The sequence below is a fragment of the Ptiloglossa arizonensis genome, chromosome 4 (genome assembly GCF_051014685.1).
Source record: "Ptiloglossa arizonensis isolate GNS036 chromosome 4, iyPtiAriz1_principal, whole genome shotgun sequence".
Taxonomy (NCBI): Eukaryota; Metazoa; Arthropoda; class Insecta; order Hymenoptera; family Colletidae; genus Ptiloglossa; species Ptiloglossa arizonensis.
Genome location: NC_135051.1, coordinates 27,013,647 through 27,034,497, shown reverse-complemented (window position 1 = coordinate 27,034,497; position 20,851 = coordinate 27,013,647). Strand labels below are relative to the sequence as shown.

Below are 20,851 nucleotides of genomic sequence, written 5' to 3'. Positions count from 1 at the left end.
AACATCTACGCTCGCGACTTTTCCTTGCCTCGTATTTCGGACCACCGACGAATTACTCGCGATTTCTTCTATTTACCGCGCGGGGGAAGATTCTTTCCACCAGAAACTACTCCGCTCGAAACATCGATCCCGTGGATCTCGATGAAACTTCCCGATGCCCAAAATTCCTAAATATTCTAAAGTTCGGATTGTAATATCTAGTTTATTACAATATGCAGGGATCTCGAGTATCTAGTAGTATAGTTATTGTATATATAAGAATATAAAGTTAGACAAATGTGTATACAGTGATACGTCTTGATGCGAGCGACGACAGTGTCGCGTGGTCTTTCCGACTCTGGACTTGGAACTCGACTGAAAAGAAAAACCGAAAGGAAACGGAGACAGTTCTTAAAACCGACATCGACATCTGGCACCCTTAAGATCGTCGTTGCATTCGTTCCAACGCTAAATATTGCGGATTATTGCGAAACCGGGATCGACCGAGTGCCCTTCGGAAGAGACCGACTTAAAAATTCGCGACTGGTTGAAAACGAGGAACGTTGCTTCGAAAGTCTGCGGCGCGAAAACGATCGGAACTGTTTGAAAATTCACCGGTCGATAACGAGAAGAATTCGTTGTTGCTTGTATTTCCTCGGTTTACCGGTGTTTGCCACTCGAGTTCGTCCGGTTTGTTTTCGAACGGTTCGGTCGCCTCGGGGCCCCGCGACCCGTTCCGAGACCGCGCGCGTGTTCTCCGTGGCTCGTGAACCGCGTTCCTCGGCATCGATGTTCGACGTCTCGAGCGTGCAACAGCCTCGCCCGTCGAGCGTGGAATCGGCGTGTTTGCCGATGGCGAGTATCGCCGCGGCTTAACAATATTTAAATATTGTCGCCTGGAGTGTCTCCGCGCTGCGAACGTGCCGGAGGGTCGTAGATAAACCGTCCCCTGCTTGCACAGCGCTCTCGGCTACCGTGTACCCGCGGGTTCCTCGACCTTTTTCTCCTGTACACACAGAGGAAAACCGTGTTCCTCGAAAGTACCATCGTGGCCCTCTACTCGAATCGACCGTTGGCTCGCGTCTTCGGTTCGTCTTCTCGTCGCGGGTAACTCGTTCCCCGATTCGTCGGGGCGAATTCCAAATGGAACTTTGCGATCAAAGTTTCCTCGCGTGACTTTCCCCACGAAACCTTTGAAAAGAAGAACGATACTCGAGTCTGGATCGTTTCGGGCAATCGAAAACGTCGTCGTTTCGATTTTCTTCCACTACTTTCGACTAGGTGGCTAGTCTGAGAGAACGTGGATCGAAGTTTCGCGCGAGTGCACGTGGTGCGATCCGCTTTTCGTTTCAACGATCTTCGAGCATCGAGGAGGAAAGTTCGACATCGTGTGAGCTTCGATTCCGATTCTGGTGGGCGTTCGAGTTTGTCCGCGCTCGGTCGGGACCTTTGCGGTTCCGCTCGAACGGAACGCAAGTGGAACGTTCGGCTCGAGTCGCGCGTAGAGAGAATCGAATTCGGTCGAACATAGGTGGTAGATGGTTCCCGATAGGCAGCGGGCGCGAAGAAAAAGTCCGCGATAAGGCGGTACGAGCAAATGGCCAATGAATAAGTCACACGCGATCGTGACGGTGGACCGTCGAGGGGGGAGATCGGTGGTTGGAAATTAATTACCGGGAAGGACGGAGGGCCGCGCGGGGAGGAGGACGCCGCCGGTGGCGAGGCGTCGCGCGGTATTTTCGACGCGAACGCGACACGAGGCACCACCGATAATGAAGCGGTCGAACGTCGAGCAGGCGCGATTCGGAGCGGAGTCGAATCGCGTCGTGGACGGGGAAGAGGAGCCGAGAGGAGAGAAGAGAAGAGAGAACGGGGCTCGAGCAACGAGGAGAGACCCCCTCGGCACCGAGAGGAGAGAAAAGGGTGGAGAGAAGAGGAGAGGGATCGCCAGGAGGACGCTCGCCTCGTAAATCACTGGACATCGATAAGAGTCGTCGCGGCGTCCGCGCGATGTCCCTCGTTAATAATTGATACAATTAACGACCATTCATTAGACTCGCCGCTCGTGCGCACACATAGACGGACGGAAAGGAGGACGCCCGGCGGCGAGGTGCGCCGCACGGTCTTGTCACGCGATTCGCTTTGTCGTTTCGGTCCTGGCCGGGGCCACGGCTCTCGCGATAACTCGGTATCGCGACTCTCCTTCCCCGCTTTATGCCACTCGAACCTTTCCGCTTTCGAGCACGGACCGGGCCTCGAGTCGCGTTTTCGGCGCGAGAACGCTTCCGAACGAGCTCACGGATGGAATCGATTCGTTACAATTTTTCCTTCGCTTCTCCGAACCCTAAACTCGATTGATCGCGACTCTTTCGGAGAGGCGTTCGTTTCGAAAAGATACGTAAATCAATATTTCCGAGGAGATGCTTTCGCCAACTGTTTCGGAAGAGTCCACTGTAACTTTGGTTACGGGCGTGTAACTTTTCCTCGAAACTCGTGACCACCGTATTTGCGGAACGTCGATCACACGCGCACGGACCCCGAGTCCCACTCGTTGACTCGAAGAGTATCGACCGCGTCGATCCGCGGGAGGAGAAAAAAGTCGACAATTATTTCCACCGCGATATTTCCGTATCCCTCGCTCGTAAATCGTACGAACGGCCGAACAATTCCGTGGCGAGATAAACGTTGCACGGATCCTCGTCGGCAGCCGTAATCCGATGGTTCTCGTTTCTTTTCGAAGGGTCGGGGCGATACGCCGCGCGAGAACGATAACCGTGATTTCGAAGGCTGTATCGGGATCGGGGAACTCTGCACTCGGATCGCGAGTTCGTTTCTGCGCGAGCGCGATTCAATTAGCGGCGGCCGATGGCTCGTTTATCGGTTACAATTATTAAATCATCGGCGCTCCTTTCGCCGTTGGCCGACTCGACAGGAGGCGGTTGCCGTAATTTATTTCGCTTCTTTCGCCTCGCGCGCCAGTTATCCATATTTCTATTTAGTATCACATCGGTCCGCGCCGCGTCACCGGGAGATTTACGACGTCGTAGATCCTCGCTCGGCTGGAAATTCTGCTGAATATCGGCTCGGCGGACCGACTTCTTTTCCTCTCGTTCGCGTCTTCGTCGTACCCTTCGCACCTACGCCGCTGGACGACCACCCGATCGGAACTGACGTCCTCTTCCTTTCCAAATACGAGATTTTTGAAAAAATCTTCGATCGAAAAACGATCGTCGATCGTTTTCAGATCGATTCGCGAGCGATCCTGCGCCCAGACTTTGAAAATTACTATCGAATCGTTGAAATGGCTCTCGTTCTTTCACCTCCGGTACTTCCTTTTTCGGTCGCGCGTTTCGCAACCGAGGCGCGTATCTTTTCCGCGTTGGCGCGTAGCAGCGGTCGTTTGATACGACGGAACAAATCTACAGTTTCGCGCACTTTGTCGGAGATGGTGAAAGACGACGGAGTTCATTGGCGCAGATTAACGAGCGTCGTTGCCGCGATATGTAATTTGCGGGCCGAGTCCCTCGGGATGTATTTTAATTAGATTGACGCGTCGCGCGGGCAATTTGCCGCGTAACGCAATAGCGGTTCCCTCGCGAGCTTCAATTTTTCAAGACGTCGAGCGAAATAACTTCGATTCGACTTGATTTTTTTTTTTCCTCGGCGGAATGCAAAGTACCCCCCTGCACGATAATAATTATAATAATAATAATAACGATCCGTACGCTCCGAGACTTTCGAACACTCGACTCGACGTTTTCTCGAGTGGAGGAGAATTTTCTCCTGGAAAAATAAAATTGGTAAAGGGGGAGAGGTCGGTCCCCTCGAAGTGGAAAGTTTCCACGGTCCGGTTCGAAATTTCCCGAGGACGCGCGCATCTCGACGAGAGTCCTAGACTCGGAGAGGTTCGGAGGGGATCGGAGACGAGCGACAAAAACGGGGCGCAATCAGTGTCGGTGAATCGCGGGGCCCCCGACACGGTGCTCATTTACGCGCATACGCGCGCAGCTCGTATCTCGCGCATGCATCGAATACGCGAGCGCGTTCGCGTTCACGTTCGCGTTCGCTCGGCGGAGAAACCGCGCGAAGCGGAAGCGAGAGGGGAGGACGAGTGGCTCGAGAGCGGAGGAGAGGACGGTTTCGCGATGCGGGGCGGGTCCGCGTGGTCGTGCTCGGTTCCTGCCCGCTCGGCTTATAAATAACACCATCTCCCCGTTTCTTCGCGCGTTTCGCAGTTTTTCTCCGTCCTCCTCGGCTCTCCGGCGAGTCTCGGCTAATTAATATCACGTGATGAGCGATCGCGGCAAAACCTCGCGAGAGGGGTGCAGATCGCGCGGTGGATCCGACGGAGACGGAAAGCGGGCCGAGCATAGAGGAGATATTGTGCTCGAAGGTCGAGGAGGAATTTCGAAGCCGAAAAGAGCGGTCTGGTGCTCGGTCCCGAGCGGGACTCCGCTCCGAGTCCGATGCTGCGAGGCATCGTGTGTCGCGTCCGCCCGATTGCGTTCCGATCGCCGCGCGCGGGGCACCGGAGAGGGAAACGGCGAGGAATCGAGCAGCCCGAGAGAGGAGCAGATAACGGAACGGGTCCGAGAGAAACGGAGCACCCGCTCGAGCAACAAAACCAACGTGGATATAGAGGACACATTGTGCGCGCGGACCTCGACCAACGAGAGAGACCGGAGAAACACGTCGTGGCGAATCGACTCTCGCACCATCTCGTCAACGAGCACTCGGGGGCTGCGTGTTGTGTGTTCGTTACCGGGCCCCCGATACCATCTTCTCTTTTTCTCTTTCTTCTCTCGCTTCCCAGCGCAGCGCCGTGCCTGCGCCCGCCTTTTTTTACCTCCTTCCCTCGACATCGCCGCCCTTCTTTTCGCCCGTCGACGACGACGACGACGCCGCCGCCGCCGCCGCATCGGGGCCGTGAAGTGTCGAAGAACTCGATTCCGTTCCGCGACGCCTCTCGCGTGCTCACGGTGACGATCACCGCGACCCTTTTCCAACGCCTCGAAAAACCCTCTTATCCGACCACGTCGCGGAGAACTTAACGCCTTTACGATCACGCCGCGTCTTTTTACAGTTTCTCGCGTTCACGGAAACTGGAAAGAAAATTTCCACGCTCTACTTTTCGCCTATCGACGACGACGCCGCACCGGGGTCGTGAAGAGTCGAAGAACCGATTCCGCGATGCCTCTCGCGTGCTCAGGGTGACCACCGTGACCATTTTCCAACACCTCGAAAAACCCTCTTACACGACCCCATCGCGGAGAACTCGACACCTCTACAATCACACCTGGCCTTTTCAAAGTTTCTCGCTCTCTACGTAAACGTAAGGAAAATTTCCCCTCTCTTCGTTCCGATTTCTCGCCAACCGAAAGTGGTATACCACGGCGATGATCGGTCTCTTTCGAGGTTCTCGCGATCTCGATTTTACAAGCCAATCGCGCCGGTTGATATTTACGAGACGCGTAACCGGGGAACGCGCTCGTGCACTCTTCGCCTGGCTACACGGCCGTCTGCGTTCAACCGCGAGTTCTTTATTGTCCGGCGGGTCGCTTTTGTCCGTAGCTTGGACGATACCGCTCGGCGGTCTCGCTCCGAGTGCGCTCGGCTCTTCTAATTATATCCCTCTTTGTTTTACGAAGAGAGCGTTGAAATCGTTTGATGCCGCGGAGCGTCGACGTCCTCTTTGCGGGCACTGTCGCGGTTATTCTCACAGATGCTACGGGGAGTCTTCGCGGGGAAGTTCTCCAAGTAGCCTGTAACCGTTCCCCGTTTCGACGAGTCGATCGCTGGAACTGCATCGTCGCAAAGGTCACCGATACGCGTGAATTCCGAGTCGTAAGAGTACCATCTCGTCTCGTCTCGTTCGTTTCGAGGAGGTCTCGGTATCCCACGCCTCCGCGCGATCTTCGCGGTCTGGAAAGGTTCGACGATCCCCCGCGAGGCCAGACCCACGGGGCACCCCTTTCCATTAGAGGCTGATTGCGAATCGTCGCATCGAAAATGCACTGGCGTCGGTCGGCGATACCCGGCGTGTCGGTCGCACGCCGGTGGCCAGCGACCCCCTGGCCGTGGTCGGTGCGTGCCGCGTACGGGGACACGTTGGACCAGCAGGAAGACGAGGAGGACGAGGAGGAGGAGGAAGAGGAGGAGGAGGAGGAGTAGAAGGCTGGGGGTTTCGCGGAGTCGCTATCCGAGGGAGCACTCATCGCGGTCGCTTCGTTATCGGTCGCGCGGAATCATAATGGACCATAATTGCATAAATATAATGTTAATTAACAATTAAGATTGCCGCTTTGCCTAATTGAATCGCCGCTTCGGCTACCATCGGGGTCCCCCGTTCGACCGGGGGACCGAAAGGATCCCCCCTCGTTTCGTTCGCGCGGGGGCCTTCGAGGCGGATTTAAACGTCGCCGGCGTATCGGAAAATTATGCCGATGGCCCTGGGCCCCCGAGCCCCACCGAGTACCACGAGCGTTTCGATACCCGCGCCGCGATCCGAGACCACGGTGACTCTCGTTTCGAAAAACGCGCGCGAGCGCGCGGTTGTGTGCATCGAGCGCAGAGACATCGAGGAGAAACGCGCGAGAACGCCACTTTCGGAGCTGGATTCCGCGCTCTCGGCGTAGATAGCGTTGGCCAAGATTCGCGAAAATTATACCGAGAGAAAATTACGAGGTATAGGCGTATCCCGTATCGCGCGTCGGGCTAATTAGAAATACAGAGGCGCGGGGAGAGATTTTCTGCCGGCGAGTACTCTCGTCGTCCGCGCGTACGACTCTTCCTCGAATCGATGGGTCGCGGTCGTTGAACCGGTGCATCGATGCCGCGTCGATCGTCCCGCGGGCGCAATTAGCGGAATGCAGATGCAATAATAATTAATTCCCGTTAATCCTCGCGGAGTGAATCGAGCGGTCTCCCCGCGTCTCCGCCGGGAGAAACAAATGGACGCGGGGACCGATACGACGACGACGAATCCTCGTCGAAAATCCTCGCTCGCCGAGGGGAATCCTCCTCCTCGCCGACGATGCAACAGCGCCCGAGAGGTCCGCCTCCTCCTACCTTCCGCCTCCTCTCCTCCTTTCCCCCCCACCCCGTACCCTTCGGTTTCTGTGTTCGTCCACCGCCGAACGAATTTCATTCGATTTCTTTTTCTCGTTTCAGATGGTCCAGGCGATTCAGGTCCTCCGGTTTCACCTCCTCGAGCTCGAAAAGGTGAGTAACTTTCACGATTCCGTTGCTTTCTGCGCGTAGGATCGTTCGAGACACGGTGGCGAATCGATCGGACGATTCCCACTCGGACCGTGAACGTCCAGTTTATCGATAAGCGAGCGACGTTGTTCCGAGATCGTTCGATAGTTATCCCGCGAATCGATCGTCCACAGTGACTCTCGCGAGTGGATTCGTTCTCGTATCCTCGGGAACGGAACTAAGCGCAACGTCGATCGAACGTTGGTATCGATGATTGGATTTACGAGAGACGCGCGTGAAAAAAAAAAAACGGACGTCCAGGAAGCGCGAAAGTATATCGTTCGAAGAGTTTCGCGGCCGATCTACCTTTCGGTTAATTACTTGGAAAAGAAAGGACAGGGATCCGGGACGGAATGGTTCGGTTTCGCGTCCCGGACACCCTATCGCGGCTCGAGGATCCGTTACCGCCTTTGATCGTCGACTTTCGACGTTTCCCTCACCGAGCACCGTCCGAGCGACTGGCATATTCTCGCGTTCGCTCCAATTGTTGGGGATTACCGGCGTCGCGGTAGATAAGCCGTCCGCAACGCTTGAAAAACAACCGTTACGAGCGCCGAGCGCAATTTTCCGTAATTGTAGCGAAAGCTCGCCACCACCCGTCGTCGTTCTATGGTATACCTTGGCGGCCGACTCGAGTCGAGTTCTAGCGTAAGTGGCGTCATTTGGCTGTCCAATGGCCGGCGAGCCGGACGAACGCCTTGCCTCCGACTCGCTACGGAATATCGTTTCTCTTTCCCCGCGTCGAGTCTCCAGCGACGAGACCCTCGCGATTCGAAACTTGCCGCGAAAACGAGAGCGACGATCCCGATCCGTATCTCGTTCGTTCTCATCGGGAAGGTGCAACCCTCGAGCCACGGAAGGTGACGAAAGGCGAAGGTGACACGCGTAATTATCGTCGACGACGAGAAAATTCTTAAATAAGTACACTCGCGATCGATCGGTGATCTACGTGCAAATCGAACGAGGGACTTCGAAGATAACCGTAATGGTAAAATTATCTTTCTTTTTTTTTCTCGCGTCGGACCCAATGACTCCGAGTCCGTTCGTTTTCGAGAGGGGGGCGTCGGGACGTCCGAATCGCGTCGCGCGACAGACGTACCCTCGGCGCGAGGCGTCTCAGCGGTCCCCGTTTCGTCTCGCGGGTCAATCGACGTCGCGACGAGTCAGGATTAATCGAAGACGTCGCGATTCTTATTCCGCGGTTCCTCGAGGATATCCACCGTGGATAAATATTGCATCGCGATCGAATTTCGGCGGTTTTTCCCGTTGTAAGACGATTGATAACCGTTCGTTCGTGAAACCGGAGGGGTACCGGTTCAGCGGGGGGGTTTTTCGAGGGGCTCTTTGCGCGGGCTCGGAATACCAGGGCGGGCCCGGTTTTTGCGGCGATATTTTATCATACGAAATAGCGGACATCCATCGCATTTCCATCGAAATGGCAGCTGACGCGGCGGCAGCCATTGGCGAGCCGGGGAGAGGACGCTGGGCGCCCCCTCGGCCCGTTCCCTCTTGGACGAACGGGGCCGGATCGCCTCCTCGATCCTGTAATTTTATACCAATTTTCCTCGTTTCACCCCCCCGCCGGCTGATTACGTTCTTACAAAGCCCGGCTGCTTACCTACCGGCCGAATTCGGCCTCGAAGCCGTCCCTTTCCACCCTTCGTCGAACGCGGAGGGCGTTATTCGAAGTTTCGTCGCACGCGAGGGCCTTGACGCGGGCCCACGAGTACGTCAAGACGAATCGACGGACCACGTCGCTTCCGAGCGCGAGAAACACGAGCGATCGAGCCGAGGAAATTCCAAAGGGGGTTGTTCGGGACGAAAAAGGGCCAACATCGGAGAAACGAACCCCCCGTTGGGTCCGGGTCGAGATACCCGTCGCGCATCGCGCCCGACGAGCTTTTTGGTCGCGCGGTGCTCGGGGTGGTTCCCCCGATTCCACGATTCCCGCCGATTTATTTCGCGGAGATCCCGTCGCCGCGATATCGAGGGCCTACTCGAAAAGCCGCGACAAAACCTGGCCGCAATTTGGCACGGCGTGAGCCGCGCTGGCATCGACGGTAATGAAGATTGAAACGTTCCCCCGATCCCCTTGGGCCCCCGGGGAACCGAGCCGAGCCGAGACGAGACAAGACGCGGGCGAGCGAGCAAGCGAAGCGGAATGCAGCGAACGCGCGACGAAGAAGATTCCATAAATATCTGGGCTCCGTGCAAACCGTAACCGGCGGGAGAGAGCGCGAGGATCGTGCCGCGAAGCGAAACCGAGCGAAACCGAGCGAAAGGGGGAGGTGGGCCCCGAGAAAGAGGGACAGAGACGGGCCAATGGGGGGAGAGCCATGGTAGCCCGCGGTGCTGCGCTTCGTGCATTTAACATTTTCGAGCCAATCGCGTATTAGCATAATTACGTTTTGCCGGGGCCCGGTGCGCGGAAGGAAGGGCCCGCTCCTTTCCTCTCTTTCTCCCTTTTCGTTTACCTTCTGCCGTCCCCGGGGCCCCCTCCCCCTCCCCGTGAACCCCTCCGTCTACCAGTACCCCTCCCCGCCGCTCCGTTTCTCGTTCCACGTCGGTCTTTTCCGAGTTGCAGCGTACCTTGGCATCTTTGTCTCTTGCCGTCCCTTCCTCTCGCTCTCCCTCTCCCTCTCTCTTACTCTCTCTCTCTCTTCCTTCGACCTGCACTCGTGGCAACGTGTACACGCCATCACCGGTTAGAGAGCGGTAAATTTCTTATGGGGTATTATGGCGCACAGTGCATACCAACGGGATTCGTACCGGCGCAACGAGCGGACAAACCCTCCCTACCTCCCCCTCCTCGCTGCCCTCCGGGAACTGGTTCTAAGTTATACCTAGCGAGTCTCCGCTAGGGACATCCGCGTGCTTCCTCCCTGTCTCGCTCGCCGGTGGCTCGTTTTTGCACGCGTCTCGAGAGGCAGGACATCCGGGTAGGTTGGTCCGTTTCGTCCACGGTAGCCATTTTCGAAACTTCGACGCGGGGAGGAGGTGTCCTCGACCCCTCGCGACCTTGCCTCCGTCTCTCTCGCAACTAGGATTCGCCACTGCGGAGATTTTTCGACGCGAGTGATCCTCGAGCAACAACCCACTTAGCTTCGATCTTGGATTCTTCTTACCTCTCCCGAGAGGGAGAGTTCCGCGCGCGCGGTGCTTCCAACGGGTTCTCTCGCCGGAGATATCGTTAGGTTTCGACTGGGTTGCGAGTAGGTTCGTTCTCGAGTGGTGTTGGTCGTCGTAACGGAACTCCGCGGAGGATACGGTCCGATACGATATCGATCCGAAACCGGTGAGCTTGGAAAGACGCGGAAGGGAGTAACCGCAACGGTGAGAAGCGTCTCGGTGCCGTCAGAGGCGAGACGACGTCCTCGTTGGAGAGGGAAGGAAACGTCGAGTCGTTTGTACGCACACACCCGGTATATGGGTATCCTGTGCGTGCCGTAAGGGGTGGTCAGGTTGTGAATCGGGCCACGGGAGAGCAACCGAGACAGACACCCCGAAACCTTCATTACCTTCGGCTTCAAAGGAGCCCATTGTGCCGTAAATGGGGTTCGCTCCGCGCTCCTTTTTTTCTCTCCTCGGTTCGTACGTACCCCGGATCCGTTCCATTCTTCGCCGCTTGCCTTTCCGAGAGCCCGTCAACAGAGGGAGGAAGGCCAACCGAGGCGAGGCGAGGCGAGACGAGACGAGACGAGGCGCGGCCCCCGGAGGGAGGGGGCTGGGAGGCAGCCAGGGAAAGGAGAGACACTTGCTCGCCTCGTTCTCTTCGTTTACGTAAATTCTCGAGTAATTTCGGCCCCTGGAACGAAAAGGGACCTCTGCCCGGTGGTATAACGTCGCCTCGTGCGGAACCTCCCCTCGATCGAGGGGGAGGAGGGACGAACACGGGACAACGGGGACCGTTTAAGAAGTCTTTGAATCGAGAACGAGTTTCGAGCGCGGCCCCGCGGCTCTTCCTCGACCAGCTTCCCCGTTGCGCGAGCTTTTCTTCAAGATCGTACCACGATTCGCTCCAAAGCGGGGCGAGTGGTCTCTAAAGTCGAGTATTTCTCTAAAATGGATCTCGAACCGTGCACAATCGATGCGAGAGGGGTGGTTTCGTTGCTTTTGCTCCGTGTAAAAAAATTGTTACTCGAAAACGGGAATTCCGATTTGCTCGAAAGCGGGGCGAGTGGTCTCTAAAGTGGAGTATTTTTCTAAAATGGATCTCGAACCGTGTACAATCGATGCGAGGGGGATGGTTTCGTTGCTTTTGCTCCGTGTAAAAAAATCGTTACTCGAAAACGGGAATTCCAATTCGCTCCAAAGCGGGGCAAGTACCTTTCGTCCGAAATGGACGCTCCAGGATTGAATAAAGTAAACGGGGGGATGGTTTCACTGCTTCTACTCCGTGTAAAAAAATTGTTACTTCAAAATGGGAATTCCGATTCGCTCGAAAGCGGGGCGAGTAGTCTTATTTCTCTAAACTGGATCTCGGACCGTGCACAATCGATGCGAGAGGGATGGTTTCGTTGCTTTGCTCCTTGTAAAAAAATTGTTACTCTAAAACGGGGCAAATATTGTACCTTTCGTCCGAAATGGACGCTCCAGGATCGAATAAACTAAACAGGGGGATGGTTCCGTTTCTTTTACTCCGTGTAAAAAAATTGTTACTCGAAAACGGGGCAAGTATTGTACTTTCGTCCTAAATGGTTCCGGTGCTCGATACAGAGATCGTTGCTCGAAATTTGCGGTAGTCGTGGAAGCACTAGTTATCGAGAAAGGCCGATGAGAGGGAGGTCCATCGACGATTATTCCTTCGGAAGCTACTTAATAGTTCTACGCTCACGAAGGCTCGGTAGCTCGTTAGGAGTAGGTTCTCGCGGTCGAAGGACAAACGCTCGTTCGAAGCCATCGAGGTACCGAGTGGTCCGTGGCTCGTCCCCCGGAACGGGGCACCGGGTGAAATCCGGCCGACAATTTCTCTTCTCCGCGCGCGTACCAACCGACACCCCCGTCCGCGGAGCTTGTTAAATCGGCCATAAAATGGGAATAATCTCGAGTTACAGGCGACAGCGTCGCCGGTGTCGCGCGGCCATTGAGTTTCTTCTCCGGCGCTTGTACACGGCCGAAGCCCACCTTCCGGTAATGGCGTTGCCTCTGGTGTCGCATGTACCCCACGGGAACACGAGAAGCGTTCGCGGGGACGTAATGAAAGCGATACCCCATCGCGCCGCGATCCTCGTGCTTTTATTTCGGGACCGCTCGAGAAAATTTACGTCCGCCTCGCCCGTGGAAATTAAATACTCGCTCGGATAATTCCGCCGATAGCGGGGCTTTCTCCCGGACAGTGTTTCTCAAACTTTCCTCCTGGTCGCGGATTCCTTCGCGATTACGCGACAGTTTCCCGAGTCAGTGACACGCGTCACAAGGACGCACCCTCTCGAGGACGTATTCGGTTCGCGAGCGCGGAATCGGTGCTTCGAGCCCGTATCGAAGGGGTTGTTGCGCGAAGAGGAAGAAAGAACCGATGGTACTCGACTCTGTGGAAACTTTTCGAACGGATCGGTGAATTTTCGAGGAAATCGGATCGACGCGATCTCGTTGAAGAAATTGACGAGAGGAGAACCGCGACGCGGCTGGAAACGGCGATCCTTTGAGACACTCGATATTTTCCGTGCCCCCGCAACAGTTTCCCCCTCGGTTCTCCCGGCGCGGCGGCGCGTTCGCCGGTATCAGAAAATCCGAGAAGGTGGTCCCGGATGAATTAGATACCGACGAAGCGCGCCGCGCCGCGTTCCAGCTAGCCGTATCCTCGACTCCAGGACCAAAGGTATACTGTGTCAACCGTGCGGCCGTGCAACCGGCGACAGGATATGGATACGCATTCCGAGTGCGTCGTTTGCCCGCTCGTTCGCATCACTCGTCGTCGTCGAATTCGTCGCGTTCTCGTTTTGCACGGCTCGAGGAACGGAACCTGGACCGGCACACCTCCGGCTCCTTTTGGAGAAGATTTTTCGCGCGGTGTCCGATTACCCCCTGCCCGATCCGTAATCCCGCGGGCGTTCGTTTCGTTCGGCTCACGGCCGGAACTCTCTCCCGAGTCCCTCGGTATCGCGTGTCCTAGACTCCCGACGCGTCCAGGGGAAGCACTCCTCCGGATGGAGATCGACGAGGACCTTTTGCTCGTCGCGAGAACTCGGAACAACCGAGTGGAGCCGATCGAGACTCGGCCGGGAGTAGTCGAGAGGCGCTGCTCGGTGTCGTCGGGGACCGCGTTGGATCCTGTGTCAACCCGGCCGAGATCATCGTCCGCGGTGTAGGGTGACGCGATTCAAAGGGCCGCGATAGTTGGCAAAAACTCCACGCCGTGGCGTATCGTGTTCTACGGGGCTTTCGGGGGCCGTGGTATCGATGTCGATTGCTTCGAAAGCCCGTAATGGACTTGCACGTGGAATCAACACCCTTCGAAGTGGATTACGATTTTTCCATATTTTTCTCCGCGAAAACGACCACCCCTTTGGCAATCGTTTGAAAAAGTATATCTCGAGAACCGTGTTCCCGCGCGGTGAGGGTCCTCGGTGTTCGGTGCGGGCGAACGCGCGCGGGGTCCTTTCGGCGCGCGAGACTGCGGCCGAGAGAGAAAGAGAGAGAGAGAGAGAGAGAGAGAGAGAAAGAGAGAGCGAGCGGGCCTCGTTTCTTTTCTTCGGTGAGCATTGTCGGCCGGTTCGACTCGACTCCCGGCGGATCAAATTCTAACCAGTCCGGCATTATAGCCGGTGTCCTTCGAGGTCCTCTCCGCCCCCTCTGGCCGCCGTTTCGTCCCCGCGTTAAAGAGAGTCTAGTCATCTGGCGGAGGCATTGTGTTACCGCGTCGGTACTTCGGAGAAAATTCTGGGCCGGGTTCGCGGTGCACGAGAACCGAAGCCGGAGCCGATATCGGTGTTTCGCGTCGAGTCGGCTCGGGAACGCGAGATTTTCCCATGAGCGAGCGCGGGGAACCGCGCGGCAAGGGGCCTGTATCGTGAAATATCGTATGCACGGGGAGCCGGTCGAACGTCGCGCGCGCACGACGCCGGCGTCGGCGATCGTCTCGAAAGAGGATCGGGTCCGTGGATCGGGCTCGCGTTCGATCAACGAGCCTTCCTCTCGCATACGCTTAACGCATGATAAACGCGTGCATTGTCTACGGGTCGGTGTTGGCCGCGGCCTTCCACCATTGGACGGTGCCGCCTACGGCAAAGATGGCCGTCTTCTCTATTACATATAAATGCCTAATAAGAAGAAGGCCGTAAGTATCCGCTAGGTGGATAGAGGAGAGGCAGAGAGAGAACGGACCAGGAGGAAACCGCGTACGCGCCTCGCAACGAGAGAAGACGCGCCGCCTCGTAATGCGCCGTGCTCTTCTCTCTCTTTCTCTCTCTCTCTCGACGCGTCCCTACCCCGTCGATTTACATATAACAAGATAAGCGTTTTTATTTGCTTTTGCTTATATAATACATTTTTTCTAAACCGAATCGAGGCGGCCAGGCCGGACCGGGCCGCGGCGAGTCGGTTCGACGGGCGAGGAGTGGGTCAGGGGAGAGCGGGGCTCGGTGCGGGGAGGATGAACCGTGAGGAGGACGGCGGAGGACCGGGTATCCTATAGGCCTGTCAGACCTCATTTGCATACATAACATTCTGGTCGACTGGACACCGGTCAGACCTCCCTATGCCCGTCTCTCTCTCGCTCCCCCGAGCCCAGGACGCGGCGAGTCTCGTCTCGCGCCGGCGGACCCGCTTCCACGGCCTCGAGATGCAACGAACTTCTCGACGGCCTCTCCTCCATCTTTGTGTATCGATACCAGCGTTCGTATCGGGCGGATCTTTCGGTACCTTCGGCCGGGAGGTGAAAATACCGGGTGAACGGTTTACAAGGGACGAGACGGCTCGTGAATTCTCCGACGACTCGAACGACGATCGTGGAATAGATTTCGGCCGCTGGCCACCGTCGGCCGGGGAAGACGATCCTCGTATCGGATACCCGGAATCGACCGTATCTGGTCCGTGTCTCGAGCGAGCGAGCGTTCGGTAGACGCACGCGTGCACACGCGCGCCAATTTTTCTCGTGCGGCAATTTTGAAAAACGTTTCTTCTTTTCTTGTTTCCCGTCTCGCAGGTCCACGAGCTGTGCGACAACTTCTGCCACCGGTACATCAGCTGCCTGAAGGGCAAGATGCCGATCGACCTGGTGATCGACGACAGGGAGAGCTCGAAACCCCCCGAAATTGGGAACGGTCTGGACGGCGGCGGGCCGAGGAGCACCGCCGACAGCACCAGCCACACGGACGGAGCCAGCACGCCGGACGTCGTGAGTACCTCACCATCGTCAACGTCTTACTATCCGCACGACGCGATCACCCCCCACCACCACCATCACCATCACCACCACCATCACCACCAGAGCCAGAATAATAATAACAATAATAATAATAATCACGCCGGTATCGGCAGTACCGCCACTACCACCCCCTTGCAACTGAGCCAAAACCAAAGCCAAAACCACCACCCTGCGCCGCAGTCGAACACCACCACTACTACTGCTATTACCCCAAGTAGCGCCGCCACAACTCCCAACTCCCTAAAGCGTACGCACCAACAGATGATGATGGCAGCCGCGGCGGCATCCGCGATGGCCACCTCGCCGCACGCAGCCGCATCCGCGCCCCCAGCGCACGCGCACGCCGCCCTCGCCGCCTACCACAGCATCAGCTCGGCCGTTTATCCGTGCTCGTAATAGACGCGACTTCCGTGCCGATACCGCCAGACCTTTTCTCTTCTTATCTCCCTTTCGACCTTCTTCTTCTCTTCTTCTTCATCATCTTCTTCTTCTTCTTCTTCTTCTTCTTCTTCTTCTCTTATTCCGTTACATTGCCGCTTGTTCCGCGTGGTCGTTGCGCGGCCAGTCTGGCGTATCGTCTACCTCCGTTCTCCGACCGTCTCCTCGACGGGAAGGGGTGGGAGTGAGGTGTGCTCGAGCCACCCCGAACGATCGTCGCGCTCGCCCCCTCTTTCTCCACTTCTTATTCTTCTTCTTATTCTTCTTCTTATTCTTCTTCTTTCTCCTCTTCTCCTCCTCTTGTTCTCTGAAACGCAATGGAAATATCGTGTGTGCGTGGGAGATCGCGGCTCGAGCCGCGCGTCGCGATGGTTCGATCGCGACTGACCAGCGGGGAGCGCCGCGAACGCGCACGGCGCCCTCTCGCGTTACTCGCGCTAGGGTCCCGACGAGACGCGAGCACGCGAGCACGCGAGCACGCGAGCACGCGAGAACGCGAGAACGCGAGAACGCGAGAACGAGCACCTGGAAACGGTCGTCTTCGGTTTCTACGGGGTGTCGACGCAGGACCGCGATTTTTGTTGGACTGGCGCTACTTGACGGAATCATCATCCAGTAAACGTTTGCTCGCGAGCGAAGAGACACGAGCGTGTTCGTTCGTTCGTTCGTTTGGCACTTGGCTGGCTTTTGAGTTCATTCACGAAATCCGTTTCTCTGTATCTGTCTGTCTATCTATCTTTCTATCTATCTCTCTTTGTTATTGTCTATTTCCGTTCTTCTCCTGTTCGTTTCTTCTTCTTCTCTGTGCGTCTCTCGGTCGAGCGTCGCCGGAGATCTCTCGTCCGTTCGATTCGGCTCGCGGTCGTCCCGTTCGACGCGCGGAGGATGGGAGGGGACTCGCGTATTTTCTTCTCTTTTTTTCCGCGATCGTTCGTCTTCTTCGAGGTGTCTCGTTTCGAAGGAATTCGCGACCTTATCGATCGGAGTGGTCTCGACGTCGGTCGGTTCTTCCCTCTGGTCGAGCGTCGCCGGATACACCGAGCGGTACCGGTGCACGTGGTTATTCGGGCGCCACGTGGTGCATCGACGCGCCCTCCCCTTTCCTTCTGTTTCCTCCAAGGTCTCTCGCGGTGCGGCACAGCGCGCGGATTCGCGGGCAAACCGGGCATTAGAGAGAAGGGCCGTAAGGGCGAGACGCGCGCGTCGTGTCGGAGCAACGTGCACGAGGTTCGCGCGAGTTTTCCGTTTCTTCGAACGAAGCTTTTCATCGGTCGACTTCGCGTAATTTAGTGGATTCGACCGTCTCTCGCCGAGGGTGTTTTTTTAGGTTATTCGACGACAGAGGGTGGTCCCCTCGACCCGGTTTCTTCTTTTTTAGTACGTTGTGCGACGAGCTGCGTCGAGAACGTCGTTTTACGTAACCGTGACGAGAGGAGCGGATCGCGCGACGTGGCGTGGACAGGTTTTTCTTTGCTCTCGCCGATCGTGGTCGGTGTCCGTCTTTCGAGCGCCGTTTAGAAACCGCGGACGCTCGCGAGGGAGCGAAAAGAGACGCGGAGAGATACGATTAATCGCTAAACGAAATATTAACCGTGATCAGGATATACGTAATAGGATTAAGGCTTATAAGCGCGACAAGATGAATTTTGTGTCTATTTTTAAACGGAACGACCGTTCGGATCAATTTAAGAATCGCGAACGCGTGCGTGCATGTGTGTACGAGAGAAAGAGAGAGAGCGAGAGAGCGAGAGAGAGAGAGAGAGAGAGCGGGAACGAGAGAACGAGTACGTTTACGATAATCGCGAACCGTAGCGGGGATAGACGTACATAGTTTCTAACTTATTAGTAGCTTCGACTAGTGGTTAAACCCGGGTGAATCGAGATGAGAGAGATGAGTAAAGAAACGCCGATAAAAAGGACACGAAGGGACAGGTTGCAGCCTGTGGAGCGACGGAGCGACGTCGACGATCCTGCTCGAAATACGCCGTGGATCCTCGCGAACCCGAGTACATCGCTGCCATCGTGTTCGAATCGTCGAATAGTTTCGCGCGGTTCGCGAGACTCCGCGAGCGTATCCTCGAGCAGGCTGACACTCGAGATCCGTGTGAACGAGCAAACAAACGAAAACACGCGGCCCGCGAGTCGTACGCGATCGAGAATAACCGATCATCCATCCGTTCGCCACGCTAGGTCTCGGTACTCGTAACTAGGGAGTTGTGTGAGGTACAAGTCCTGGCCGGCAGGGCGCGCGAGGTCCACCCCCAATCCCCGTACTTAATAACCCTTGTGTTCAGCTGAAACGATGAAACCTGCGCAACCATGCGCCAGGACGAGAGAGACCAGAAGAGAGCCCGAACGGAGCCGAGAGAGAGAGAGAAAAAGAGATAGATAGAGAGAGAGAGAGAAAGAGAGCGAGCCCCCAGCTGGTGCCCCGCCGGTGTGCGTCCGAGCCTCGAGCTCGGCGAGCTCCTTGACCCTGGAATTAGCATTTCCTACACGCGAAACCATCGCGCGCACACACGCGTATTGCCGGACACATCTATACAGAGACACACATACGCACACGCACGCACGCACGCACGCGCGCGCACACAGCATTTGAACGTGTAGGTACACAGGAGCGCGCGGATCGTACACGTATACGCAGACGCGCAGACACTCGCGCGGGGAACACAGTCGTCATGAATCATAGCAGTACACGGGAGACTCTTACGCGCGGACACACGCGAGCGTTCAGAATCTCGCTCCGTGTGCACGCGCGCCGCGGTGTTCCGCCAGGTACACGCACGGTTCACCAACACGCCTCGCGTGGACCGTGCGAGAGACAGTTTACCTGCGAGCGAGAGAAAGAGAAAGAATCGAAGAGACGGAGAAAGACGGGGAACGGTATATATCGCACAGGGTCCACGGGGAACAAATGTCGGCCCCCTACACGACAGGTACGTAACACGGAAACAGGGTGAAGGGCGCAGGGCACCAGGCACGGAGGAGATTCTCCGTCGTGGCTCTCGTTCGTGAGATACGCCGCGCCGATACGGCGGGCCAGATCGCAATCGGAGAGAAATCGAACGAACCGAAAAGACAAAGGAAAAGGGAACGAAAAAGAGTGAGAGAGTGGAAAAGAATAAGCAACAAGGGTGTGTACGGAGGTCGGAAGGTGGGCTTCAGGCACCAGTCGGTCGGAACCCTAGTTACGAGTGCCGAACCTAGGGTCGAGAGACCTGCGCGGAAGGTCTCTCGGCTTGCTTGCCCCCCCCCCCCAAACCCAACCCCCGAACCCCCACCGGCCCCATACGGGGCCCCCCCAGGAAACGACACGAGGTGGAGTGTCGAAACGGGGAACCCCGAGCGACGCGGAACGGGAGAAACCGGAAGTCGTCGCGGAGAAGGAGAATTCTACCCGAAATGTTTGATATTAACGCACGCCACTCTGGTGACGCGCGTATCGCACCACGGCTCAATTTCTACTATTTTTTTTCTTTGTTTTGTTTTTCAATTTTTCATATATATATATATATATATATATTTTTTTTTTTTCTTCATTCTTGTTTTCCTCTTTCGATACTTTCGCCGTTACTCGTCGCGCGGAAAATTGTACATTTGTATCCGCGGCGAATCGATTTCTGCGTCCACCGTTCGAGTAGCTGTACATTTTTGTATTTGCGGGGCGATCGAATTCGTTCTCGTTTCGCGTCTTCCATTGTTCGCGCGGAATCGCTCGAAGATTCGCGCGATGCGTTCACGGAAGAACCGCGCGTGACATCCGAGGGAAGACGTTTCTTTCCGTTTCGCTGCGTATGTATGCACACACACACATATATATATATATATATATATATATACATACAATGTATGGATAGATATTTCTTTTTTTTTTTTTTCTTTTCTTCGACGATTCTTCTCGTTTGTTTCCGTCGCGACGTCGAGTCTCGCGAGCACGTTCGCTCGAGCGGACGCGCTCGGCTCGACCGTCCGAGAATTCGGTTTCAATTACGCTTAAAACGGCTCTCGACTGGACGCATCGCGGAGCGTCTTCTCGAGCGCGACCGAGCGCCTCCGCGCGCGACACGAACCGAAGGAGAGGAGACTAAACGTGAATACATAGTGCCATAGAGGGTGCAGAGCAGGCGCTCGCGCTCGCGCGCGCCCACAGACTGTGTACTTAATTAAACGCGCGATCGAGGAGCGAGCCGGTTCGAAGCGGAGGCGAGCGCGATTTTCGCTCGAGAAATGCGAATCGAATCGGGGGGTAGAGATCGCTTCCGACCCGCGCCGCTCGCTTCGTCCACGGTCGCGAGAACCGCGAGCGCATTTAACGAAGGGCGAGCCGCGAGTTTCGTTTTTACCCGCCCTTCGATCTTGGATCTCTTCTCGCGTACGGATCCGCTCGCGACCGTGGTCGAATCGTTCCGCGTCTCGCGCGCTCGGTACGTTTGTTTATTGTTTTCCGCCCCCGGGAGCCGCAACGGCTCGCGGAACCACGGGCAGTATCGTTTGTTGAGAATGTCGCGTTTTCTTTGTTTCGATAGTGTTACGTTTTTGTTTCGTATTTTGTTGACGTTTGACGACGAGAGGAACGCGGCGTTCCACGCGCGCGCGCGCGTTCGATTGTATCTTTGCGTTCAGGAGACACGCGCGCGTACACACACACACACACACAGAGATACACACCGAGCAAAAGGAAAAAGAACAAAAAAAAGAAAAAACTAAGAAACACGCAGACAGACGCACCGGCGAACGGACGCGTTCGTTTCGATCGGAGCGCGTTTTACGCGCGATTATAGACGCACGCGCGCGCCGGGGATACGAGTT

General features: G+C 56.2%; 1 protein-coding gene across 6 annotated transcripts in view; it reads left to right on the top strand.

Moving 5' to 3' along the window:
* Hth (Meis homeobox homothorax) overlaps window positions 1-20,851 on the top strand; it is a 440,142-nt gene that overhangs the window by 41,586 nt on the left and 377,705 nt on the right. For all 6 annotated transcript variants that reach the window (XM_076310509.1, XM_076310510.1, XM_076310508.1 and 3 more), the window contains exons 5-6: window positions 7,150-7,200; window positions 15,380-15,571. In XM_076310509.1, coding sequence (XP_076166624.1) covers window positions 7,150-7,200; window positions 15,380-15,571 — 243 coding nt within the window. The remainder of the gene's footprint in view (window positions 1-7,149; window positions 7,201-15,379; window positions 15,572-20,851) is intronic.